General features: G+C 48.9%; 1 protein-coding gene across 2 annotated transcripts in view; it reads right to left on the reverse strand.

The window, feature by feature from the left end:
- The window catches only part of RNF123 (ring finger protein 123), a 45,151-nt gene that overhangs the window by 13,706 nt on the left and 4,645 nt on the right, over window positions 1–26,800 (reverse strand). Inside the window, exons 5-32 of one of the 2 annotated variants that reach the window (XM_062500593.1) lie at window positions 25,888–25,942; window positions 25,487–25,572; window positions 24,673–24,759; window positions 24,118–24,185; window positions 23,136–23,261; window positions 22,315–22,429; window positions 21,399–21,503; window positions 21,143–21,268; window positions 19,895–19,987; window positions 19,628–19,701; window positions 19,059–19,176; window positions 18,478–18,574; window positions 17,976–18,037; window positions 17,815–17,886; window positions 17,021–17,141; window positions 16,161–16,262; window positions 14,854–14,960; window positions 14,166–14,364; window positions 13,434–13,579; window positions 13,167–13,250; window positions 12,752–12,859; window positions 10,450–10,627; window positions 9,423–9,497; window positions 8,967–9,054; window positions 8,631–8,718; window positions 8,422–8,506; window positions 1,173–1,312; window positions 828–1,016 (exon numbers count right to left, since the gene is read on the reverse strand). In XM_062500593.1, the coding sequence (XP_062356577.1) occupies window positions 828–1,016; window positions 1,173–1,312; window positions 8,422–8,506; window positions 8,631–8,718; window positions 8,967–9,054; window positions 9,423–9,497; window positions 10,450–10,627; window positions 12,752–12,859; window positions 13,167–13,250; window positions 13,434–13,579; window positions 14,166–14,364; window positions 14,854–14,960; window positions 16,161–16,262; window positions 17,021–17,141; window positions 17,815–17,886; window positions 17,976–18,037; window positions 18,478–18,574; window positions 19,059–19,176; window positions 19,628–19,701; window positions 19,895–19,987; window positions 21,143–21,268; window positions 21,399–21,503; window positions 22,315–22,429; window positions 23,136–23,261; window positions 24,118–24,185; window positions 24,673–24,759; window positions 25,487–25,572; window positions 25,888–25,942 (2,994 nt within the window). Of the gene's footprint in view, window positions 1–827; window positions 1,017–1,172; window positions 1,313–8,421; window positions 8,507–8,630; window positions 8,719–8,966; window positions 9,055–9,422; window positions 9,498–10,449; window positions 10,628–12,751; window positions 12,860–13,166; window positions 13,251–13,433; window positions 13,580–14,165; window positions 14,365–14,853; window positions 14,961–16,160; window positions 16,263–17,020; window positions 17,142–17,814; window positions 17,887–17,975; window positions 18,038–18,477; window positions 18,575–19,058; window positions 19,177–19,627; window positions 19,702–19,894; window positions 19,988–21,142; window positions 21,269–21,398; window positions 21,504–22,314; window positions 22,430–23,122; window positions 23,262–24,117; window positions 24,186–24,672; window positions 24,760–25,486; window positions 25,573–25,887; window positions 25,943–26,800 lie in introns of both variants that reach the window. The other variant, XM_062500594.1, reaches the window with a different exon arrangement.

A 26,800-nucleotide genomic window follows, 5' to 3' on the forward strand; every position in this document is an offset into this window, starting at 1 on the left:
AATGGCACCCCTCTGTGGGCCTGGTCAGTGGTGGGACACAGCTCCCTAACAGCACCAAGTAGCAAGGAGGAAGCTGCAGCACCCCACTCTCTGCTGCACATCTCAGCTTGCCTAAGCCACCTGCTAAGGGCCCCTCACTTTCCTCCTCACTCAGCTGAGCACTTCCCTCATGGTTATGGTACCAGACCCTGCTACCTCTTGCTTTGTTTCATCTGCTCAGAGCCCAGAGTATCAACCTTTGGGGTACTGCTAAGATACATCTGACTGCTGTCTGCCAATCCAGCTTGTACAAGGGCAGTCTGCCCTCAGGGCTTTCCAGGATTGCTCATGCTTTAGAAAAGAGCCTAATGAGTGTTGTGAGTTGGAATGGGGCAGTCCCAGTCACTGTGGCAAGAAAGTGGAGACATTTGGTACCATATTCTAGGACTGAGGGATAAAGGACCAAGATACTTGCCCAAACATTGGAGCATGCCCCTGTGAAACCACCTACATTCTCCACACCTCCTTACCCAGAAATACCACACCTTCTCTCCAGATTTCATGACACTGCTTGTCACAGGAGAATTCTGCATTTACTGGCCCCTCATCAGGAAGATTTAAGCAGCTGTCACCCTCCCTCCCAGTAGAGGTAGAAATCAGCTGTGACCAGAGCAGTTAGAAGGGAGGGGAGCAGTTGATATTTAGAGATTTTAGGGAGCACCACTTGTTCTGCAGCTCTAAATACTACACCACTTGCAACAGGAGCCCCCATTTCACCACACATCTGTAGAGAGGGCAGAGGGGTCCCCAGGCCCCTCCAGATGCTGCTTCTTCACACAGGATGATACCTGGGCAAGCCTCCGAAGCAGCAGCTCTGACGATGGGCGATTCCAGTCGAGGAAGATCTCTGGTGCCAGTGTGACAGTCATTTCCAGCACCCTGAGCAGGCTCACTGACAGGTCAAAGCAGGTGGCACACACCTTCAGCTGGCGGCTGTCCACAAAGTTTCTTTCCAGGCGCTCTGCTGCCTGCTGGATCTGCCAAGCAATGGACACAGCTTAAAAAGGAGGCCCTGGCCAAAAGGAGGGCTGCAACCCCCAGCACAATGAGTTGTACCTTGAGCCTTTCTGTGTGCAGGACACAGCACCCATCGCGTGCTGCATCCCACAGCACCACAGGTGGTGCACACCCACCTCCTGAATCATGCCAATGAACTCAGAGAATGCCCAGTTCAGCTGGTTCAGGACGCTGTTGAGGAAGCTGGGGGCCAGGTCACGGTCACTGCGGAGTAGGTCTGCCATGTGCTGCTGCAGCAAGGTGGAGGGACATGGCTCTGAAACCAGACAGTGACAGTTTCAGTGGTCTGGTCCCAGGGCAGCCATGAGTGAGGGGCAAGGGCAGGCTGAGAGACCAGTCCTGAGCTTGGGAAACGTTGCCTTGTGCCTTTCAGTAAGCCGAGATGGCAAGACACTGGGAGCTGGCACAAGGACTATTCTGAGCAGTCATCGTGCCTGTTTGGCCTCCCAGCACTTCTTTCCAATGCCAGCCTGAATTAGCCAGGGAAGAGCCCTCCGTGCTCACTGCTGCCCATGTGCACAAGCGCATTGCCCTGCAGCTCAGCATCCCTCTTGCTCAGCTCTGCAGAGGCCCATGGTCAGCTCAGCATAATTGCTCCATGTACCGGTGTGGCAGCAGCTGCCAGAGCAAGCACAGCCACCCTGGCCTCACGTGGCTGTGCCTCTCTGACTGTGTCTGGGGAGGAAGGTATCCAGTAAATCCCACTCCTGAGAGGCTTCTGTATGGGCTGGTTCTGCCCTTAGCAGGCTCAGGCAGAGCTGCCCATCCTCCCCAGTGGTTCAGCCCAAGCACAGACACATCCCCTTGGTTTTTTGGTATCTCATCTCTGGGCTTCCTCACTATCAAGATCACAGATGAGGTCAGGAGCAGTAGCTGGGAATCACAGTCAAGGCTCTGTGGGACACCAGTCCCCATGGATGGGCAGGGAAAAGAAAGGGGCACAAATAGGACAGATGCTTCTCACCAGCAGAAGGACCCACTGTCAGCAAAAGGCTCTCAAAACATCCAACACTACAAGGGAAGGGTATTGGAGTTCAGCCCCAAAACTCAGGGCTTGGAAAGAGAAACTTGAGCAGATTTACCAACTATAGGGGAAAACCCCAGTCTAACTACATTTTCCTCTGTTAGAAGCTATTAGAAATAGCAAGTGAAAACCCTGGCAGTACCAGGACTGCCATGCCCAGAGGAACAAGCTGTGCTGTGACTGCAGAAACTCTCCGGGGTTGCAGCCTATTCGAAGGGCCAGCATGGGCAAAGCAAACACAGAACAACTTCCATCACATCCCTTGGGATCAAGAAGCAAGGCATAACTACAGGCAGATTGCTAGCTGGGATTAGCAAAGCCAGGGAGGGATGACAGGACACCATCATCTAAAATGGAAACAGGACAAATTATTCTGTGAATACCCACTAGCAAGTGCAATGAACTTCTGTTATTATAGAGGACACTCACTGAACCACACAGTGCATAATCACCCCAAGCAGGCCAGTGCCCTGGCTTTGATCCTGCCTAAAAGCTCGTTTTTGGAAGGGATTTAATCACAACAAATGTCTTTGATGTCCTACTCCCACCCACATGTACTTTCCCAGCCTTTGACTACACATAGCTCAGGGACTAGCCAAGACAGATGTCCTTTTTACATATTTATTGGTCCTCTGGGAATTTCTTGCCCAGCATCCTCCGAAACCGTAAGCCTTTAGCATTAAACATGTCCCAGAGCACCATTCCACAGTTCAGCTGTGTGTTGCAGGAGGAATTTAGATTGGAGCTCAGCTCCTACTTGCCTTATTTATTAATATTTATTCTCTGTAACCCCTTCCTTCTGGTGGTAGAGACAGCAAGATGCTCCTCTCCAGTCACTTCCTCCAGCTAGCTGTGATTCCAGACCTTCATGACAATCTTTTAAACAGGATCAGCCCCAGCCAGTGCAGTTTCTCACACGGAAACCGTCCCATCTTTGTCCCTTTTGCCACCCCTCCCTGAAGCCCAACATCTCTCCCAGATTTTCTTTGGAGTGGTGGAATCAGAAACACACACAACATCCAAACCACGAGCACGTGGCAGATTTGCACAAAGGCATAATGTGGTTTTGGTTTTGTTCTGGTTTGCTTTCCTCATAATTCCTGTTGTGTAATTTGTTTCTTGGACTGAACATCAAGCTGCTCTTCTCTAAAAGATTACAAAAGGTTGCCAGTTCAAGGATAACCCTCAGGAACTGATCCTGACACACAAGTGGAGAAGTCTAGGACTCAGTGCTGGGGCTCACCTTGTCTTCTCTGTCAGTGATGGATGAAGGGGCACAGCACACTCTTACTCCACCACTCTATACTTGGTGATGCTGAATTCTATCCATGTTTCTGTCCCACTCATTCAGAACTGAAAGGTCTTTTTGCAGAGTTAAGTTTTTAGTGCCTTCTTCTCTCCAGCCTCCCTTCAACATGTAAAAACTGGTTTTTGTTAGAACTGCTGATGTATTAGTTCCTTCCCAGCCTTCAAGTATACCCAAGCAGTTCTAGGCAGAGATCACCACTCCTCAAAGAACTCTGCATGTTGTCCTGCTGGTCTGCTGCCAAAGCCTCTTTTACTAACACTGCAAGTCAGGACAGATCTCAGGATGAACTGCCCAGCCAAAGTCTACCTCATTTGAAGGCAGCTTTGGTTTTTTTGAAGGATGCTCCTATGCTTGTAATAGTTTGCTTTATCCTGATTTTTAGCCAATGACTATTTCTTCACAGTCTTTTTTCAATGAGTGGTGTGATTCTGCAATTCTGGGTTCTTAAATGCTTTCCCTGGTGCTGGCAGACTGTGCCAGACTATACGAGCATTAAAAACCGGTGCCTTTTGTCAAACCTCTCCACAGGTAAATAAGTTTATTGAAACTTCTAAAGTTAACACCAGGAAACAATTATTTCCTTGGCTTTTGTTGATCCCAGGAGGATTCTGAATCTAGAGATGCTGAAATCACAGCTAGTCTTTGAAAGCAACATAAGGAACAAGCTCTGGAGTGCAGCACAATCAGCTTAGTTCCTTGCACAAGTTCCCACATGAGGCAATTATTACTTCACTGGCATCCAAAACCCAGTCCTAGTGCTGTGTCTACCTTTATTTGCAATATGTTCACCTTTGCTGGGACACTCCCACCCACTGCAGTTACCACAGCCCTCCTGGACAATGCCACATCCCTTATGTGCCCCTGGAGGGAGGGATGTCATTTCTCAGGGAGCCTGTGGATATTCAGAGCTGGGGAAACTTCCTTGATCCTGGCACCAGTAAGTGCTTCATCAGTGCTTCAAAATTTGTACCTCCCTAATACAAAAGCCACTCAATCTTGGCGTAACCTTTGTTATGACAGATAAACATCAGTCATTGGAACAGAAATTGGCAGTTTTTCAAGGCTAGAAATTTTGACCTCAACACTTTTAATGTAGGCAACAGAGTGTGGAACCAAGGGGTTATAGATATATCCGATGTTTCCGCAACAGAAACTTCCCTGCAAAAATATAAACAAAAATAGAGGAAAAGAAAATCTAGGCAGGGGAAAAGGTGAATTAAAGCACAGAGTTCTTTAAGAAGATTTTAAGGGAGCCAGAAACCCCAGTGCTCCAGCAAGCACCTGGGTTAAAAGGGTCTCTGAGAGCCTGGTGAAGCAAAGACATAAGTTAAAATATAAGAGGTAAAGTAAATGTAATCAAACATAGGCAATGGTAGGCGAAAGCAAGGACAAAAGGGGTAATAGATGGAGAAGACATAAAAAAACCTCCTTGACTGACTGTGGTAATGCAGTTTTTTCAACTACAGGGAAAAATATAGCAGAATTATTTAATAGAAGTAGTAATGGCAGAAAGTCTAACAGTACCAAAAGCCCATTATTAGAGAGAGTTAAAAATTAATAAAGCAGGCGAAGTGGAAGCCTTCAATAAGTGCTCCTACTAGATAATGGTAAAGAAGCAGGGTCATGTACTTTCATGACAGGAAGGTAATTATGTACTTTTATAGTCTGCTAATGACCCAGCAAGATTTATAACAGGGCTAATTGTGAGACCTCTGGTCAGCAGCCTGAGGGGGTCTCTGGACACAGCAGCATTCACAGCAGAGCTGGAGTACAGAAGGGGAAAGCCCCAAATGGACCAGATTCAGAAACAAAGTAGCTCCACCCAACACTAATCTGAGTTTTTTAAAGGCTCCAGATGTGAGTCCATGTCAGTGTGCCCCATTTGGAGATGCATTTAGAGAGGACCAAAGGGAAGGCTGCAGGGTGAGGCAGAAGGAAAGCAGGCAGCACCTGGGGGATGAGATATCCACAAGGTTGAGTGTGAGGCATCAGGATGGCCCAGGGCTCCTGGGATCCATATGTGCCTCCAAAGCAAAACCCTGGCAAACTGGCTAACATGAGTTTTGGCTCCATGACCAGCACATCAGGGAAGGCTCCCACCTGCATGACACCAAAACCTCTTGGGTTGTTAAAAACATGGCAAGGGTGAACACCTCACAGGGCTCACAGGAAAGTAAAACCCCTTCCTGAATAAGACAGGCCACGCTTTTTTCACCACTGAAAAGGACCAAGAAATGAGTTTACCCTGGTACACAAGTGCTTTTGAAGAATATAATGTTGTAAAGCAGAGAAAGGCAGGGCAGCAGCAGTGGAAGACAGAAGGTGAGGTTAGGTAGGGGAAATGGTTTCAAACTGAGAGAGAGCAGGTTTAGATTAGATATCAGGAAAAAATTCTTTACTCTGAGGATGGTGAGGCCCTGGCACAGGTTGCCCAGAGAAGTTATAGATGCCCCATCCCTGGAAGTGTTTAAAGCCAGGTTGGATGGGGCTTGGAATAACTTGACCTAGTGGAAAGTGTCCCTGCTCATGGCAGGGGGTTGGAATGAGAATGAGCTTTAAGATTCCTTTCAATCCAAACCATTCCTGACTCCCATCAGGAACCATAAGCCATGGATTTATTTATTTCTGAGGGCAAGCAGTCACCATCAGAAGGGCATGGACAGCTCAACTGCTACCAGTTGATGCTTTTGGTGTTGTCAGATCAAGGTGGGATCTCCTCCTGAAAGCCCTCTTCAGTTTAGGCTGGACTTGGGAAGGGGATGTGGGTGCACTCTCTGGCCCGTGTTGCACAACCTCTCAGCTCGATGATCTCATGGTCCCACCTACCTCTCTTCCATCTGATGGGTGAGTGGGCAGAAGGCCTGGGGCAGAGCAGCCCTGTGATACAACCTGAACCACCCTGCTCTTGCTTTTTCAAGCCAGGCTGGGACTAGCTTGGCATAGAGGCATTGCTGCTGCTCCCACTGTGCGTGCCAGGACAGCACCTGGCCTTGCCTACAGGTCATGGTGAAAGCAAAACAAATCCCTGCAGCAGCCGCTGAACACAACCACCCCAGCTCTGAACACAGCCTTGTCTGCTCTCAGGAGCCAAATTGAGGCAGAGTTCTGCTTCCATGATTGCTGCTCAGTGCCAGCAGAGCTAAGGAGTAACTCTGGGAACAAGCAGGAACACAGATGGCCTTTCTGAGCTTCTGTCTTCTGGGGCTAAGCTAGGCAGCATCCACTGCTCACCTTAGGAAAGGAGTGAGCAAAAGGAGCATGGGCAAAGGGCAGCAGAGGAGACCAGGTAGTCTGTGCTCTGGGTGCTTCATAGATGTTGTTAGGCAGCACGAGCAAACTTTCCCCACCTGTGCAGTCTTCCAAGGAAGCATCCCAAAAGCAGGACAAGGCTGGAGCACCAGTGAAGAGGCATTTGCCCACACTCCCAACAGACTGGCCTGCAGCGGCAGACCCAGACAAACATGGATTTCCTTAGCTCAGCAGTTTGTCCCATTGACTCTGACAGTGCTCAAATTGCAACAAGGTGAAGACTGATGGGTGTGAAGGGGAGTGGGGGGGGGGTCATCTCCTCCTCCTTCCCTGGGCAGCATCTCAAGGACACCTCTGAGTCCCCCGTCCCTCTTCAATTAAATCAGCACTCATTATTGATTGGTTAAGTCTTAAAATAGCCCTCCCAAGATAAAGTCCCCAGTAGCCAGCATGGCCCACTCTGGGCTCAGGCTCAGACCATGTGGAGCCACATGATGTGTGTGGAGCAAGGCCTCGACAGCTGAGGAACTCTGCTCCTGCTCCAGACCTCCCCAGGATGGGTTGAGCTCAGTTATCATCCCACAGGATTGGTCACAGCCACTTGGTGGCTTGGTTGTGCAGTAGGAGAATGAGGGGACAGGCATGAGATCCCTCCTGCTTGTGTGCCAGGGCTTCTCCATCAGCCTCCAAGCATGAGAGGAACCCCTCCAGCAGAGCTCTGACCCCAGAGGTAAGTAACCTTGGTAAAACAGGTGCAAGAGCAGGTCCACGATGCAGCCTCAGAGACTGACACATGGGCACAGCCCCGCTGGCTTTTCCCAGGGATGGAACTGAGGAAAACAACCACTTGTGAAGCTCTCTGCCTACAAAAAAGGGGCTCTCTAAGCAGAAGAGGGGAAGCAGGGAGCTCTCTAAAGCTATTTCACCAGACAAGAGAAGGTCACACAACAAACTTACTCTGGAAACTAGCAACAGAGAGATCTCCTGGGTACCATGGGCAGGAGAGAGAAAAGAGAACAAGAGTGCTGTTAGAACAGACCGGCAGCTCCCTGGATAGGGCTCAGCATACACCTCCATGTGCCACTTGTCCTTCTGTCCCCCAACACTGCATAGCTCTCCAGGAACAAAGTCTGGCACAATAGCCTTTTCCACAGCAGAGGGGGATCGGGAACGTATCCACACAAGCCCAGAACCTGTGAGGGTAAAGCTGGGGACATGCTCTTCAGCTCAAGAAAGGCAACTTCTCCCCACATCTTTCTTTTGAGAAACCCCCCAGCTCAGTGACAGTGCTGAGGGCCAAACTGTAGGGCCAAAGGCAGGACAGGCTCTCCCAGGCTCTGAGAGATGCCAGGACAAAATACTCCACGATTGCAAACTTATACAGTGCCCCATCTCCTTGGGCACCTGCTCCCTCTCACAGGGCACCTGCTGCTTGGCAAACAAGTTCTTCCCCACAGCAGCTGTTCACTCTGCACATCACAGAACTTTCTCTCAGGCTAGAACTCTGGTAAGGATGCAGTCCTGGACCTCTCTCTTCTCCTTTGGTGGGCAGAACCCCTACTTATAATGGATCTAAGTCACCATTTGGTATGCCTGAATCACCAGTAGAGAGTCTGGGGATGGCCACACTGTTAAAACCAGGCCTGGATATTTGGCCAGGAGCACCCTACTTTAGCAGCTATCTCAACAGCTGGCCTGGCCAACAAGAACAGCTGCTAAGGAAGAGGCTGGTCCTCCCTCAGCACCCACCACAGCCCTGAGTGCCCATCCCTGCCCCACTCACTCTGCAGGCTGGGGAGGCTGGCATCCTCAGGCTTGGTTTTCAGCAGGTGTGGGAGCCGTGTGTATCTGTACCCAAAGCCACAGCCCTAGCAAAAGAGGTAAGGAAAGATATTAGAGGCTGAAAAACAGTTTTGCTGCTACTAGAAAGTGAAATGTTCAGTGTCCCAACAGTCCCAGGTGCTGAGAGGGACAGGGATGCAGGATGCTCACCCGCCACAGCCTGACAAGGATCCAGTTGGTCTGTGCCCAGGGTCGCTGCTCATAGGGAGCCAGGAGGTTCTTCATCATGGAGATCCGCCTGCCAGACAGGGACATGGGTCAGCCCACAGGGTTTGGGAACAGGAGATTGAACAGGACACACAGTAGAACCCATGGAACTGGGGTGGAACAAAGCCACTGGTAAAAAGGTTCCCAAATCAACTCCACCACCCTGCTGGCAACTCGTGGACCCTCAGTGGTGCTTGGCAGCCCTCCTGCTCACTCACCCAGCCCTGCCACCACGCAAGCCCTGCCCCATCTCCCCAGGAACAGGCAGGCAGCACTTACTGCTCTTCTGGGATCCTCTCTACAGCACTCAGCGAGTGGGGGTAGCAGACGTAGCTGGCCAATGCCTGCATCAGGGAGTCCCGGATGTCTGAGGAGGAATGAGAAGGGACTAGGCCGGGCACCCAAGGACACACAGCACACCAGGGAGCACTGAATGCCAGAGGCTGGGTGGGACTGGCCCTCATGTAGAGGCATATTGCCCCTGCTGACATGGAGAGCATGCTTAGGCCCAAGTAGCTAAGAAATAAACATGAGTCCTGCTCTCAAAAGGGTGTCCCAGATCATGTATCTACCCTGCAAGAAGCAGGATAAGGACAGTGCCCAGCCTCTTGTTGAACGTGGAGGCATAAGCACTCAGCAGATTCAGCAGAGAGATCCCAGCAGATGTTTGGTGAGCCACTGGCAGTGGCAGACCTGTGACATTATCACCCCAAAAGCAGAGGAATGCAGCCTTACCTGTGCCCACAATCCTCGAGTCAGCAAAATGCTTGGCCAGGATGGCAGCAAGGCGCATAAGGGTCTCTTCATAGCCTGCAAGAGAAGGAGGAAGCAGGGTCATGGCAACATCTGAGGGGCAGCCCTGTGGTCACAGTGCTCCCAGGGACACAGCACAGGCCATGGAATGAATTTCTGCTACAGCTAACTGCAGCTTAGTTGTGTGTCGAGTTGTCAAAACAGTGAGCTGGGAAGACACATTCACCTCCAGGAGAGCCTCTCACCTCAGTCTGCAGAGTCTGAAACAGTTATTCAGGGAAAGATAAAACCATGCAATCGAGTTGGTTGTCAAAGGAGAAGTGCCTGGTGCAGAAGAGGCTGAGTAACACAAAGAACACCCTAGGTCTATGCAGAAATGCCATGTCCAGCCTCCACACCCTGTAGAAATCTGCTACTGCTCAAGTTTGCTCTTGCCCAAACAAAAGCACTACAGCTATGTGATGTTGGTAGGAGTAGAAGCTTTTCTTACCTTCATGGACTCTGGAAAGCACAGAACTATTTGCTAAGAGCTCAGCAAGATCGTTTATCCAGAAAAGCACAGAACATGCACAGACAGAATCCGCCTAAGACTCTTGGCATCAAGTAGGTAGTCATCTCCATAGAAACATCTTCAAATCCCAGGGGATTTTGAAAGCAGTCCCAATTTCCGCACTCATGGCACATCCTCTCCCACCCAGAAACCAGAAGGCTGTGGTAGAAAATGCTGAGACAATCACATCTTACAGCACCCAAGCCCATTTCTGATACCTCCTTGGAAACACAATCCATAGCTGCCAGTGATTTTCACTACAGCCAGCCCTGTGACAGCTTCAGACAAGGCACGGGCTCCCTACCTGAGCACAGTGACCACTGCAAACCAACACACCACAGCTCAGACAACCAGGAATGGACACAGAAAGGGAGATGCCCAGCTACGGCTCACCGTAAGGATGTGGATTGCTTTAGATTTTATCAGGCCAGAATCAGGAAGCTGTGCCCATCCCCTCACCTGGAAGCTCCTCCATGCTGTTGACAGGGCTGAAATAGTTCTTGAGTGCACTGTAGCTGTTCATAGCCACGCTGAGGTAGAATTCTGGCATGAAAGCAAAAAGCGAGCCCGTCCTGTCCCCATGCTCGATGGTGCGGATGCACACTCGCAGCAGCCAGTAGATATCCAGCATCTTCTCCTGCCCAGAAAGAACACAATTCCCAGTCAGCTGACAGCTTCTCCTGGGGAAAACAACAACCAGCATCACACTCAGACCTCAGAAACACCCCCTTATCGGAGATCTTGTTCAGACTTCTTACTGCTCCCAGTTCAGTAACTAGATCTGTGCCATTTGGTCTTTCCATAAAACCACAGAGGTGGCAGCTGGAAGAAACAATCAGAGATCTCTACACCAAACTCAAGCTCAGAGCATGACTCTCACCAATGTGATGGTTTTGTCTCACCAAGCCTTGAGACCCTCTAAGCACTACTCCTTACCAGGGCATATGCAACCATACAGACATGGCAAACAAGCATGTGAGTTTTGATTCCAAGGACACAGCTGAAGGAAAGCAGGCACCAACACTTTCCAGAAAGCTGCTGGAAAGAAAGCTGGTCCATTGTAGGGATTAAATGGGAACAGGCTGAAAGCTCACACCAACTCAGATATTTGCAATAGGCAGCCATAGCCCTTCATGTTCTGTGCCAGCCATTCAACCAGATTTACTGTCTTAAGGAACATCAGCCTCTTGTCACTCTAAACAAAAATCAGAGGGTCCTAAATTAAAACCAGGAAATTTAAGGTCATCTGCATAACTTTAAGCTGTAAAAATGAGCACCACCAAAGCCATGAAAAGAGGAAATATTATTTCATATCCTGTAATACCAAGAAATAGCATAAGCAATAGCTACTTGCATAAAAATAGATGGAGAAGGGTTACACTTTTAATTTAAGAAAAATCTAAAATCAGAGGGGCAGATAAGGCATTTCATTTGCTTAATGACTCTTCTAAAGTATGTTGTTACCACTTTTGGGAGGTTTTCACGGGTTTATTCGGAAAATTAGGCTGAACTAGTGCAAATCAACTAAACTGACTTTTTCTCAACACTTACCCACATCTCAGCCAAATTGTTACTTTCAAGACAAAAAGCAACTGTGCAGAACAACATTAAGGTTGAAAAAGCTGAATTTTACTTTAAGACTGAAAAAACCTCAAACATCATTTCAGGCTTTGCCAAGCTAGAAGAAAGCCTACACCAAGAGAATACAAAGATGAGATTAGCTAGAGAGATAGATAAATGCAGTGTTGTAATAAAATAAGCTGTAATTCCCACAGGGATGTTTTCATGGTAGAATTATGTGCTTTAAAACTTAAGAGTGTTTTCAAGCAGCAGCACTCCCTTTTGTCTAACTTTGAATCCCCCAGAATAAACCAGTGGCTAATCCCCTCGAGGAAGGAGTAGTCTCTGCCATGCTCTGACAGAGCAGGACTTCGACCCTAGACAGAACCAGGCTCTTTCTCTCCAATAGTAGCAGCATCTGGGATCATACAGATGAGATCCTCCAATGCACTCAACTCCCAGAGATACTGGAGCTGCTGGATGGATGTCTCCATTGGGAAAGAGCAGGGACTTGATATGACTGTGAGATGGAGCCCTGAAGGCACAGGCTCCTCAGTACAGCCACATTCCAAAATCTCACTGGGCTCCTGGGGCATGTTCCTGCTCTCCCTGCAGGCCATGGAAGCCAGGATAGCAGCACAAGCCACAGACAGAGAAGGCTGTAACCTTCACTCCCAGATGCTGCAGATTCATCAGGAAAGGTGACACTGCAGTCCTGGTTTAATATGACAATAGATCATCTAGAGACATGAATAGTGTTCCTGCACGGGCCAGCACAGTGATACCTGCAGTGCACCCTGGTGATGCCACTCAGCCTTTCCAGAAGAGTCTGGGAAGAAAGAATTATTTTCTGGCATGCACAGGCTATGCTAATGCAGCTGGAGAGCTTCTGCCTTGCAATCCTGCTCTGGAGGGAAGGAGGGGACAAGCAAAGAGCTCATAAGTCAGGATCAGCCACTGCAGCTCTGCCAGATACATTCATAAGGACTCTTCTTCCCTTCCCTGTTTACTCACCGGGACACACAAAAGCCACAAAGAGATAGGGCAAGATACACAACAAGGGAAAAAGCAGCCCCAGAGAACACTGACATTGCTTCAACACCAGGAAAATGACACCTGATATGTGGTATGTGAGCCAAGCAGCAAAGATACAGAGGCTCACTGGTCTCCTTTCAGCTGCTCATGTTCTGCTCCTGCCCACCTTTGAATAAATGGTGACATTTATCCAAGCGAGGCGCCGGCTCAGGTGGTTGAGCTTCTCAGAGAAGACCTTTTGGCTCTTCAGCAGCTCCTCATGGATGTCTCTCCTCTGAAAAGAGTGCAGAGATGTGAGGGCAGTTGTCACTGCCATTTATAGCATTCTTTTGCAGTGCTGGACAAACATTGCAAAAGCATATACCACCTTGGGGCTAGCTAGGGAGTACTGGCAGGGGGAAAGGGGTCAGCAGCCTTTCTGTGGAGGGAGTGGGAATCAGTGCTATAAAAAGCACTTATCAGTCTCAGCTGAAGCCTACAAGGCCTGATGCAGATGCTGGTACAGCTGAGCAGCAGCACTTCACCCTGCCAGATACTGAGGCTCTGCTAAAGAAGGAAGCTGGAAATCCAGAGACACTTACCTTCTTTGGGCAGCGGCTGATTTTTTCCTCCGTGTCTTTCAGTGCCATGGCATATTCATTCACATCATCTGACACACCAACCATCTAAAAAGCAGCAGGTTTCAACAATAAATAAGGATTTTTTTCCCCAAAACATACAAGCATGCAACCAGAACCCCAATGGAAGCTAGCAGAAGCACACACAGTGATTAAATAAGCAGAAAACAGAGTTGGTGTAGAAGCAGGGATGTTGGGGAAATGGATTCCTGCACAGCATGTACCACTTACCTTCCCAAGCTGCTGGTGGACACTGAGGTTGTACATCATCACTATCCCATCCAGGACTTCCAGGAGGGAGTTCTCAGTGATGGGCTGGTCTGGTTCCTCTGGGGGTCTGCCCAGTGAGAGACCCTCATTTCCATGGGTGCCTTCAACTGCAATGCATTCCCACGACAGGAAAGAAGTTCTTAGCAAAGCATTTTGGCACCTCAGCTTCTGCTCCTCTCTGAAGCCGAAGTCCTGCTGCGCCTCTGTAATTAACACGGAGCTTCTTCCCAGCCCATGGGATTCCCTAGATACCACACTACCACACCATTCTCATCTTGCTGCCGGCATCAGGCTGACCCAAGTCATGCAAATTCCACTTCCTCAAGCCCTGTACATGCTTCAGGGCTTCATACATGCCTGCCTGATCCACCCAAACAGCAACAGTGCTGCTGCTGCACACATCATCATCTGGTCTGTCTTCAGAGCAAGAGTGGCTACAGCTGCCTTTGAACTGCCTTCTTGCAAAGTCTCACTGCATTTAAAGGAACCAAGGCAGCATCTCCTTACACACAGAGGGTGACAAGATCACCAGTGTCAAGGTGATGGCAAAGGGGTTTTTTGGCAGTCAGCATGCTGTGGGAATGGGAAGGAGCAATGCTGGCAGTAAGGGGACTGCATTCTTCTGGGGAACTGGAAGATGCCACTCTGCCAAGGCCCAGCTGGGCCATGGCAGCACGCAGCAGGAGTACTCACTGTCCTCCCTCGTGCGCTGCTCCACGCGCAGTGTGAGTACTTTGATCTTCTCCAGGGTGCCAAGGGGCCGCCGTGGGTTCATCAGGCTGACGGCTGCTGTGCTCAGGAACCGGTTGGCCCGGCCCAGGGTGGGGGAGCTCAGCCAAGCAGGCCTGGCAAGGGCTCCACCAATGGCCAGGGCGGCAGAGGGGCGCTGGGACTAGAAGGAAAGGAAGGGAGAAATAGTTCCAGCTGTGTTTGGTTGCCTGATGCTCTTCCCTTGACCCTGCAAGGATGTTGGTATAGATGCACAGTGGCCACTGGAAGATGAGCAGGCAGGGTAGCAAGAGTGGTAAGGGCACGTGTCAGGCACAAACAGCAGCCCTGCACAGCAAGAAGCTCCTCTGCCTACAGTTGCCTTGCACCTTTCCAAATGCAAGCAACAAGAGCAGCCATGGAGGGGAGGCAGCACATTCAGATCAGTGGGTAGTGAGAGAACAGGGCACAGAAAATTTTGCTGCTCAAACTTGGTGCACCCAGGACCACGGTGATCTCCAGTGACTCTCATCCAAGTGCAACTGTTTAGCTGATTGCCCAAGGACAGCTTACAATCCTGGCCCAATACTGCCTTGCTGTAAAGCAAAGCCTTTCTAGCCACAAGTTGAACTTGGTGTCCCAGCACCAGGGCCCCTGCAGGTGAATAACTCACTTGTGCTGCTGATGTTGCCGATTCCTCATCTTCATCAAGATCATCCATAGTCACTGCCTGAAGCTCTGCAGGGTCGATCAGGATGTTGGCTTTTGCAGCCAGGTCATCTGCACAGAGCACACCAAAGCAGCCATGAATGCAGGAGTCACTCTTCACTTACCATGAGGAAGGCTCATCCTCTTTCCTGCTTCTCAGCAGTACAGAAGCAGCCAGAAAAGCTGGATGCTCTGTCAGAAAAAGCTCACCTGCATGGTGAGCAACCTTCCTTACATGGAACAGATCTGCCCTTAGGAAAAGAACAGAGACCAAGCAGCAGCAGGTGCTGCCCTCCCAGGACCCATTTCTGCTCCCGGTCCTACCAGCTACAAATAGGATAACTGAGGAATTAGGAGACAACCACCAGGGCCAAACTGGACTAGTGCAGGAATGGCAACTGTCTGCCTGAGACCATCTTTTAAGCATCCAGCTCTTCAATGATGTCCCATGATGTGTCCCTAAGTCACTAGGACTGAGACTCACACCCAGAGGAAGGCTATGTTGATGGCTACATTATACAAAGCCTGAAGAATGTGCTCTTTAATCCACAGCTCTGTCTTGAAAGTTGGCCAGGATACCTTGGTAAGAACCCAGAGATTATGTGGTTCTCAAGCTAAGTAATCTGATTTTGAACATCCAGGGATCAACATAAGACATAAGAGAAAGATAAGAGAAAATGGTCCTCATCTTGAAAACACACTGGGGAAGGAGAAGAGACATCTGAGCCAAAGGCAAGAGCCACATTAGCCAGAAACCAGAGACAAATCAAGACCAAGAGAACTGCAAGGGGTTTCTAACCCTTGCACAGGGCAGGTTTTGGAAGCCTAATGCTGGAGGAGTGTGCTGAACACAAACACACAGCTGCAGTATATACACAGGGCTGCTCCTCCCTGCCCAGAGAGGTGCACCAAGTAAATCCTGGGCATCCTTCATGCCCAGCAGAGCCCAGCTGATGGTCAGTGCTTTGACATCTCCCAGCCCCTGGCTGTGGTGCAGCAAGAGCACCACACCAGAGGATATTCCCAGACTGTCCCCTTCCCTCCAGTTGCCACATGCCCAATTCAGGGATACAAACAGTAAATTATTAACTTAAAGGATACTCCACCTAAGAGATGTGGAGTCTTGTTCAGAATAATTTGAATCTCATTAAAATTCAAGTCTCCTCTCCCTGAATTTAATCAAAATTCATTACCCACAGCTCCCTCCCTGGAATGTCTTGCATGAATTCCATCCAAAACCTGGATTCAGGTATTGGCAATGAAAGTACTTACCTTTCAGAGTCTTCTTAAGATGAGACAAAAGACCTCCAAGTCGCTGAAGGTCAAAATAATCCACCTTCCCGTTATAGAATAGTTGAGGAGGGACATAGGCCTCTGAAACAGAGGAGGAGATTTGGTTTTTCCACAAGTCCCATGCACAGGATCCACAAAGTCATGTAACGGCTCCTAAAGGAGACCCCAGGACCCATACATAGGACTAATATTTAGGGACAAGTTTAGTTATAATAAAAGCACAGGCCATTAAGGCAGAGGTGATTTACACAACAGAGCAACCAGTGGCCATCAACAAGACTGCCAGCACTTCCTCCCTCCAGCCAAAGTCACTGGGGCAAACTGGATCATAGAAAACTTGGCAGCTCTCCACCTGGCTACTCCAGCTCTGCCACCTAGTTCCACAGGGATAGTAAGGCACTTACTGAGTCTAGAGAACAGGTCAGCCTAAAGTAAGAAAAGGGAATGCCAGTGGGGTCTAACAGTAGGAAAGCAACTGGCACTGATTTAGTTTCCCCTTAATTTCACAGTTTGGGAACTCCAAGATCAGAAAAATATTTTCCCCGAAACACTGACCAAGGGATCACTGAGCTGCCCTTCTACAGAACCACAGTCAATAGTGGACTCTGCTCCAGGGAAGATGGGGGAATAGCAAACAGCACAGGCGTCCTTTTGCAAGTCTCTGATCTGGATGTTAACTGGAATATATCTGCACACAGATCTGTAACTTCCCAGAGTGATGGTAGGCTCAAGCACTCTACTAGAGACATAAAATTTCCAACATCCTGGAAAGTACTGCCAAGAGGCAAACCCTGTCCTAACCACAGAAAAGCCTGCAAAGCCTCTCCCCCAGGCCTCACCTTCACTGCTCAGGGCAGTTGGGGTCTTTGCTTTGTGGCCATCCCAGAAGTAGCGCAGGGCAGCGATGAGCCGGTGCAGGAAGCACACCATGTACTCTGGTGGGCACAACACAGCCAAGTTCTAGGGCAGGAATGAGAGACCAGCATCAGGGCAGGTGTGAAAGTGCATCTCAGTCCAAAAGGCTACATGGAGCAGGCAGAAACTTTTGTGCTCTCAGCCTTGCTTATAGCTCTGGCAGAGAGCCCAGACCTGATGGTGGGCAGCACTTTCCACCTCCAGGAAGTCTTGGAACACCTCTGTCAGTGGTCTGACAGGGAATGAAGGATAACACATACTCCATCATGAAAGATGGGGCTGATGATAAAAACAGGGATGCAGGTGAAGAAAGGTTTTCCTACAACAGCAGATGCCTGCCTCTCAATGCTTCAGGCCAACAGCCTGACCCAGGGCCAGAGGAAAACTCCTCAATCCAGGCAGTGAGGATGCCAAAGCCAGCAGCCCCACTGTGGCAGAGCACTCCACAGCCACACTCCCTGACAGGCTATAGGAGGATATTCAGCTCCCACCTAAGACTTCCCAAGGACCACTTTCCCATAAATCACTGCACAGGACTTCTCTAACTTCCCTGGTTTCTAGCTTCAGATCTCCTCCTCCTCACCCCCTGCTACACCTAGACTTCAGTGGATCAACTGGCCAACTGGAAGAAGCCTGGCCAGAAGGGCAGAGTTCCCAGCCTGAAGGTGCAGAAAGCCCTCAGGGTCAGGCCTGCAGGAAGGTTGGCCCTCTGACTTACCCCTCTGTTGCTTGCGTTTTCCTGAAGAAACTTGCGGAATTTGTTTAGGAAGATGTATCTGGAGGCTTCCCCCTGGCAGAAGGAAAATCAGGTGGTAAATCTAGGATTTACAAGGCACATCACAGGAAGATACCATCACAAAAGACCCACAGAGCACTTACCCCTCCTCTGTCCTTGTTGTTCAGCAGCAACTTCAGAATCTGAACCTGGAGACCTTCCACCACTAAAAGGGGGAGACACATCTGAAAACAAGCACTTGAGAGGAACTACCCCTCTTAACCCCAACTGCAGCACCCTGTCCCCAGGAGAAAGGCTACCTTCCCAGCACATGGGGCCCAGGAAGAACTAATGACAGCAGAAAGTTAATCCCACCATTGAGAACTTTATCCTCCACCTAGCAACAAATTACTCCACAGCTAAAAAACAATGCATAGGTTCACTCCTGCCCCATCATTGGGGGCTGCAGGTCTGTGCAGTGGGGTCCCAGCACTCCCAGTATGGCATCAGAAAAGAGCACAGCTGGCCCTCACCTCTGCATCACAGCCTGTCCTGGCAGGAACACAGCTATACTTCAGGTAGTGAATGGGATTTAGAAACATCTCCTGGGGTGGAGATCCCACAAAATGTGTGGGATCTCGGCAACTTCCCTCCTTCCTCACAAACCTTCAATGCGTTTCTTGAGCCGCTGGCAGCCTCTTTCATAAGCCCGACGCCTCAATCTCTCAGCATTCTCCTCCTTCACTTCCTTACTCTCCTTGCCCTGGTTGGGGGACAGACACTTATTAGTAGGAGACCACTACAAAGGGTAAATGTCTTGCCAGAAACTTCCTTAAACAATGCGAAATGGAGAGCACAAACTCCCTGAAACAATGTGCCAGCATGTGACTGCAGCTGGCAGCACAGCTAAACAGGTCTCTTCCAGCCTTGTAATGAATAATGGCAGGAGATCTTTCGAGGACACTCCAGTCAACTCAGTAATTCCTTACATACTGTGGGTTCCCTTCCAAATCTGTTGCCACAGAAAATTGTCCTCCCTCCCCTGTCTGAGCATCACCCCTCAAACATACTCTCTAAGGGGACAAAAAAGATGACAAGGGAATGGAAAAGCTCCAGTTCTCACAGTGTAGGACCCACCAGTGCTAACACAGCTGGAAACAGGAGCCATCCAATTTCCTCAGCCAGAAAAAGATGCAAATGGCAGGCGACATTTCCTCAGCCTCCTCGGTGGAAGTGCCAGTACTCACCTCCTTGGTGAAGCGGTTTGGCCACCACGTGGTGGGAATGAGCTCCTGCAAACCTGCCTCCTCCACACGCAGAGGGCTCTTGATGTAGAAGAACACAACAGAACGGAGCACGTCAAAGCTATGCTGGAGTTAAAGCAAGCACAGAAGCTACAACGGGAAAAGGTACAGGGCATGTCTCCAGAGATGCAGTGAGAGACTCCTTTCCAAACTGCAAGATCCAGAGGCCTCTTCTCTCTGGAGAAACCCTGCACAGCTATCACAGCTATCACTATGGTAATGCTACCATACAGCTGGACTGCTCTGAAAGTGGTTTTACTGTAGGGATGGATATTAGAGGTCAGTCAGGAAGAAATGAGCTCCTGTCTGTTACTAGGATGTGAATTATACAACACTGCTCCCTCTCCTCAAAGCATTTGTAGGGAACAGTGTCAGGCAGAGGAGACCTGAGAAATTACCTCTCTAGACAGGGTGGCTTCTGCCTCCCCGGACCTACAGGTCCTTGAAGTGTCTTTGGCTGCATTATTGAGGGAAGGGAAAACTGAGACAGGAGGAGGAGACACAAAGGATACAGAACATTGCTGAGTAGGTATTTCCTAGATTTCTCATGCTTCAAGACTGCAATGGTGAGCCGGAGGTAGTGGATCTGGGAAAAGAAGGAGAGGCAAAAGTGACTCTATCTGCAGAACATACAACTCTCCAACAGCTACAGTGTGATGAAACTGCCATCTTTGGATCAAGCAGCTACAGAATCCAAAACATCATGTACCTTTGGACAAGGGGACATAACAGAAGCTGGCTAGTGACAGATTCCTGGGGATTCAGAAGTACAAACTCACTTGTAATCCCAGGTCTGGGATGATGGGAGAGAACCTGTAAGCCCGTAGCAGGGACATCAATAGCTGCTTGAGGCACTCATGCACTTCATACTCCTGAGAAAATAAGAAACACATTGAAGAATAATAGCAAGGAGTCAGGAACAGCTATAGCTCCCAGAGTGAGACCTTGGAAGGAAGCATTCATTTATGAACTGAAAAAGCAGGTGCTCTGAACCCACAGTCTCTCTCTGACTCCACAGAAGAGAGTCCAAGAAGTTGGTGCCAGTGCTTTGCTACAGGGGAACAAGTTTCTGAACAAATTCCAACCCAAAAGTCACCTACAAAAAGCCAAAGTCACAGGTCCTGTTTGTTGGGCAGTCATTAGTCCTCAATCTCTAACCAAGACACAGTGCTGGTAGAACCAACCCAGAAGAGAATGAAAGTAAGTCTTGGGTGAATTTGAGAAGTCTGTTTGAATCCAACTCACAGCCAACCAGGAGGATGAGAGCCAACTCTTCCACAAACACAGCAGTCCTACCAGAGGAGCCAGTTTCACTGCTAAGATGACGGGCCTGAAGGAGTCATGACATTTTTCCATTAAATTTCTCATGGCAGCTGGCTGGGCCAGTGCCCACATCTGTTAACTGTTACCCCAAAGGGCAGACATGCAGTCTCCAAGCAGATCCCTGGCATTGACAGGCTCTGTGTAACCACCCAAGCACTTCAGCAGCAGCAGATTCCCAGCTGCCTCAAACATGTGTCCCTGGAAGGAGTAAGCTCATCCAGCATGGACAGGAAGGGAAGTGGAGGATTACTGTATTACTGTTGGAGCATTACTGTAGATTGTTTGAGTGCACTGCACACTTCTACCCAGTCACGCACACTCTGATCAACCTCTTCAGCACATGGCAGCTCTTAAGACCTCCACAGTCAAATACACATTAACAACAATCAGAGGACTATTCTTATTGATAAATTTCATGTTTCCAGAAACAGGAAATTATTCACCATCATCAGTTCCTTTAGCAGTAGGAGAAGCTTACAAATGCCCGGTTAACTCATTGACAGTGTCTGCATTCAACCCTCAGTGCCTGGGTGTGCAGCAGCAATAGCCAGATGAACTAATTGAGAGGGTGGTCTACCACAAAGAAAAAAAGAAGAGAAAGACACTGAACACTACCAGCATTTTATAGGGAAGGCTCCTGTCCTCAGCACCTCCCAGGTTGTCCCTGGGATCACTAGGGAGGAACCAGCACTCTAGCAACTCACCTCCATAAGAAGCCACATGAGATCCAGCAGCTGCTGAATAAGGGGGTGGGCCTCCACTGCCCCTCCTTGCTCAAGGATGCTCAACAGGAAGGTCATGAGCACATCTTCCACCAGGTACACCTTGCACTGCAGACAGAGAGCCAGGTCAACACTCCTCCATGGCACAGTCACTTCACAGCAAAAGCTGGGGATTACTTTGCCTTGCAAGAGCAGTAGCAAGCACTACAGAACCTGGCAATAGGCAGGCAAAACTCACCATAAGAGGGGAGAAATAATTGAAGATGTGAGCTAATGTAATCAACACTGTGGGTTCTCCCTGCAGCTGCCACATGGATGTGTCCTTCTCCACCAGCTTCCCCTCCTGCAATGACCCAGAAAAAAACACATGGCTTGGATCCAGCCCAATCTACCTGTACACCAACAACTGAATGAACCACACACCTGTAGCAGCTACTGTTGCTGTCCTGTGCCTGATGTCACTAAAAACCTTGAACATGGGAATTCAGAATGCCTAAGAAGCCAGGCCTATTCCTCTGGAAAACTGTAGTGCAGTCCTGATGTCAGTATCAACCACATCAGGCACTTTGACAATGTTTTTCTAAAAAAACGCTCAAGTTTACATGGTAATTTGTAAATGGGAACACCTACAGAGGAGGACAACTACCAAAGCAGGCCTCCTTTCAAGCCAAGACCACAGCATATGGCATTCCCTACGCTTTGGGCATAAACAGATCATCCCTCATCCTAGTGGAAAACAGTGTTTCCAGCAAACAGTGCCACTGCCAAAACAATCCTCAAGGCAGACCTGCCAGAATTTAATCACATTACTGAACAGGACATCAGTATAAAGCTTAGGATATGAACAAACTGATTTCAAGGGCACAAAATCAAATCCAGCAGCTGTGACCCTGACAAACATCCTTTCTTAAATACTGGCAATGAAACTTCATAGGACTGACAACAACAGAGCCCAGTATGACTTAAATTAAGTCTTGGAACTGCCAGGAAGCCCATTTTGCAAGCCAGAGAGGTCCAGGGACACGCATGCCCCATGCAAGCATTTAGACTCTCAGGTGTATGGAAACATCTGAGATGGCAGCATGTGCCAGGGAGAGGAGAACCACATTTCCCAGCATGGTGCCCCTCAGATCCACTCAGTGATGCCAGCATACCGTCACATCTATTCCAGTATGGATCACATTCTTCAAGTAGCCCAACAGCTTCTGAGCCTTCACCAGGTCTGCCACAGGAGGATCTTGCAAGGGCCGGTAACCCTCCACTGGATAAGTAGGGAAGTGTCAAGGGAAAATGCAATCTGATCCTTTTGGGACTCCTTTTGTCCATGCAAGGAAAAGACTCTGCTTTACTTTGTACCCAGTTCCAGTCCAAACCACAGTGCCTTCTACATGGACGATAAGTCACAAGCTCTTATCTCCACTTCCTCAATACTGCAAGTATTGAAAGTATTCCAATTCTGCTTGGTGTGAAATACATTTTTCATCAGAAAGACTGGCTGGAGCTCCCACTACAGCCATCCACAGGCACAGCCAGGACTGCTCTGACCGGAGCTCCAGGCTTCAGCATTCACACAGCAACAGACAACACTAGTACCATGTCAGAGGTCCCATATGGCTGGGAGGTAAAACAGACGAGTGACCAAAAGGCTCAGCAGCCCAGCAGCATTAGGGTTTCCAAAACTGCAGAGTGAAAATTTTGCAGGATCTGAGTGTCCGGGAGCAGGCAGCCCCCAGCTGTAGCAGCAGCTGCTGATCAGAGCTGAAAGCAACTCTCATTTCATAAACTTTTGTGTCCTGGAATTTTGCTTCAGCTAAGGAAGTATTTTGGCTCTTCTCTCCCTGACTCAGCTCTGCACACAAGTGCTGACAGCAGAAAGTGAACTGCAGTCAGGTGTGTATATTCTACAGCCTCCAAAGATGGTCTCAGGACAGGCTCTTCTCCCTTCAGACCTCCTCTCCCCACAACTAAAGGATATCGGAGTGGACGGCTTCCAAAGTTAAAAGCCACAGACTCTTTGAAGGAGAGGCTGATGGCAGGGAAATAAGCCATTCCAGCACCCCTTGTGATGTTATCAAAGGCAGTTCCCAGAGATATGCCATTCCTGAAAGGAAAATCCACAAGGTTTTAGTCACAGCAGGAGAGATATAAGGTCAGCTGAGCAATACAGCTATCAACTTGCCAACATAGACACACCAGTCAGTCATGCCTCCTGTCATTCTTAACCTGGCACACATGCAAATGTCACAGCTCTGCTGAGTAACAGCCACAGGAAGCACAGGGACACTCCCATTTTCATATGAGCATGGGAAGGTACTGGAGTCTACACAACATGCAGAGCCCACTCAGCTTCAAGGGCAACCCAAAGCTGTGAAATACCTAAAGCAACAGGACATTTTAAAGCACATGATTTTTTTGCCTCACCTATTTGATGCTGATGGCAATCAAGGATAATGCTTTCAATCTACTCCTCCATAAAACATGACATAGAGCATCTAACAGCTCTTAATTGCAACTGACTTGTTGCAGGCCAGGGCCAGAGAACAATTCTTATTGTGCATGGGAGCTGGAAACCAGAGATTTATCACACTTTCCACAGCTCCTTGTGAATTTAGGACAGGCAAGGTCTACACTGACCACAAAAGCAATCAATTAAAGCCAAATGTGGCATTAAGCATCCCAAGAGATGCATGCCCTTCCCTCCAAAATCCTGGCAAACTTTACAAAGACTTTGTAGCTTGAACATCTTTGTGCTAAATGCTTTCAACTGAACTGAACTGAGATGCAACAACCCATTCAGATGGTTTCTGAACACAAGGAAGAAAAACAAAGGCCAGAACTACCAAGGAACATAAAGGGGAGAGAACAGAAATAGGGCTCAACAACCTGCTGAGCAGTGAAGAAACCTTTCTGTTACACACAGACATAAACAAAGCAGGGAACGAGGCAAAGATGCTTACAAGCAGAAAGCAATGGTGCCCTCATCGAGGTCTATCAGACAGCTGACGATGTCCCCTGCTGCCCAGGACTGCAGGAAAGGGAAAGAAAGGGTTAAACATGTATTTCCAGGGTGTTCCCACATCACAAGAAAGACTGTAACCCAACCAACCCCTTGTGATTCAGGGTTAAAGAAGAGAGAGTTCCTTCTCCAAGCAGCTCACAGCATTTTCAGGCACTTCTGGAAGCTGCACATAAAGCCCCTGATTGGGAATTTTTTCCCCTCTGGCACTAGGAATGTGCATTTATCCCAACAATGCACCATGTTCTGATGTGCTAGAGAGAACCAGAGCATTCCAGGGACCAACTAGGCTGGGAATCAGTCTGCTGGGCCTGCTAAACTAAGCACCCAGCAGCACATTCAACACTCCTGAAGTGCAGACAAGTGACGACACACAGACTGAAGCAGGAAGAAAGGCTTCAGGGCACTTCACAAGGCCCAGCAGAACCCAGTGAGCAGGAGTCACCTGCTTTCTCCACCTTCCTCTCCATCCCATTCCTGGGAGACAGTTACTCACTTTGCCATAGTTTGTGGTAGTCACGTTCCACTTGCGCACCCTGTTTCCATCATATGCATATGAATCTGGCGTGTCCCCAACGCCTTCCTGCACCCAAGTATGAAAGAGGAGACTCAGACCAGACCAGGCACAGAGGATTGTTCTCATTGCAAGAAAGCCTTTAAGGGGGAGACCAGTAGGCAGGGAGAGCAGCTGACAGCACACACGCTCTGCCTGGGAAAAGTCCTCACTCTAGGAATGAATCCAGTGACTTGTGATCATTGGTTCAGAGAAATACACCAATTCCTACTTGTTTTTGGGCCAGAAGAAGTGTACTGGCGTCCAACACTTCCCATTACTATCAAAGCAGCTCCCTGGGATGCCCATCACTTCCCCTCTCATATATCACTGAGTGACAAGTTAATGAAACTGCAGCTGACATTCCTTTCCAGTACCAAACATCCCACCCAGACAAAACAACATCCCATCCTCTCCTGAGCAAAAAAGCCCTGTAGCACCAGCTGCTGAGGCCCATCCCAAGGGACAGGCTGCCAGCACTGCAGTCACACACACATTCTGGGGAACATACCAGCTGAAAGTCAACACACAGCAGTTCTATGTGCAGCAAGAACACAGCAACACACCCAGCACAGGCTTTCACACTGTGCACCATTCTGCGGACACAGACCAGAGAGTCTTGTAAAACAGCAGGCCTGGCATTTCTAGCATGTGTGTGGCATTTCTGTGTGAATGGCAGCAGGGCACATAATCAATGCAGTGCTCCACACTGACCTAAAAAGCAGTGGAGGAGCATCCCCCAGAGTTGCTACACTACCTCCTGATTAAATCTGCAGTTGAGAGTACACCAGCCAATCTGCATGAGTCCCTGGGAGGAGATGAGCACCTCATAAATCCATTTCCCTGAAAGAAAAGAAGATGCCACACAGTGAATTCTTGTCCCATGGTTGTTAGAGAAGCTGAACCTGACACTGCTCCCACAAAAATACATGTGGCACACAAAGGAAGTTCAGGACATCCCCAGGATTCCTCTCCCACCCCTTTACTCTGGCATAACAAACCCCCATCCTCCTCATTCCCTGCTCAGTGAATAAACTGGGGAGGAGAGTGCTCAAGATCTGGAACATATTCAAGATTTCCTGAGCTGTCCAGTTGTCTAACTCCCCATACACTCCTCCCAGGGTCTTTTCTCAAAGCAGCACTGGTTTATCTCCTTACCTTTATACACACACGTTGTGGCCCTGATGGACCCAAAGTTACTGTGGCCAATCACCTGGACCAACAAACAAAAGGTATTTTAACATCCAGCAAAAAGAGAGGCTTGTTCAGTCCTCCCCATTTCCTCTGTCCCAGTACTCAAAACCAAGGCAAGATGGAGAGCTATTCAAAGGACAATATAGGGACAGGAAGGGATATCTTCCCCACCCCAGCAGGCCCCAGGGAATCATTCAGGTCCTTCCCATAGCTCATCTGTTTTTGATAAATCCCAGTGAAGCATGGCAGCAGTACAAGGGCAACATGTTGACAGACAAGTTCCAGTGAATTGACACAAAAGTGTATATAAAAGTGATTATGACATGGGAAATGTATATGAATGCTGGACAAGTTAGAACAATACTATAGATTCAAGGTGTCCAGACTAAAGGCCAGGATTGGCAGGTAACATGCTGCCTAGAAACTGAACCATGTTAAATCCTGACTCTTGCCATCTTGGGACAGACCATGAAGAGAAAATGAAAGTAGGAACAAGGAATTCACAGACAAGCCAGTCCAATCCATTCTGTGGGTCAATTCTAGGTACAGCCAAAGTAAACTACAGCAGGGGGTTAAAGGGAAAGGGAGACCAGGGCAGCCTGATTTGTTAGAGGCTAAAAAGCAGGCATAGATTAAGGCAGGTATTAGCTCAAGAGCAGGGGATGTGCTTGCTCAGTGAAGGGTGAAAGGAATGCAGAAGTTACTGAAGGAAATGGTTAAATTCCAGGGGATTCTTTCAGCTGACTTTTGCACAGGGAACATCAGCTAAGGAACAAGCAGGTAATTAGCGGAAACAAAGGAGAAAGGAAAACCTCAGCTTTAGACTCTTTCTAGCCCTTTAAGAACACAAGGAAGGAAGGAAGAGGCAGTTTGCTGG

The sequence above is a fragment of the Cinclus cinclus genome, chromosome 12 (assembly GCF_963662255.1).
Source record: "Cinclus cinclus chromosome 12, bCinCin1.1, whole genome shotgun sequence".
Taxonomy (NCBI): Eukaryota; Metazoa; Chordata; class Aves; order Passeriformes; family Cinclidae; genus Cinclus; species Cinclus cinclus.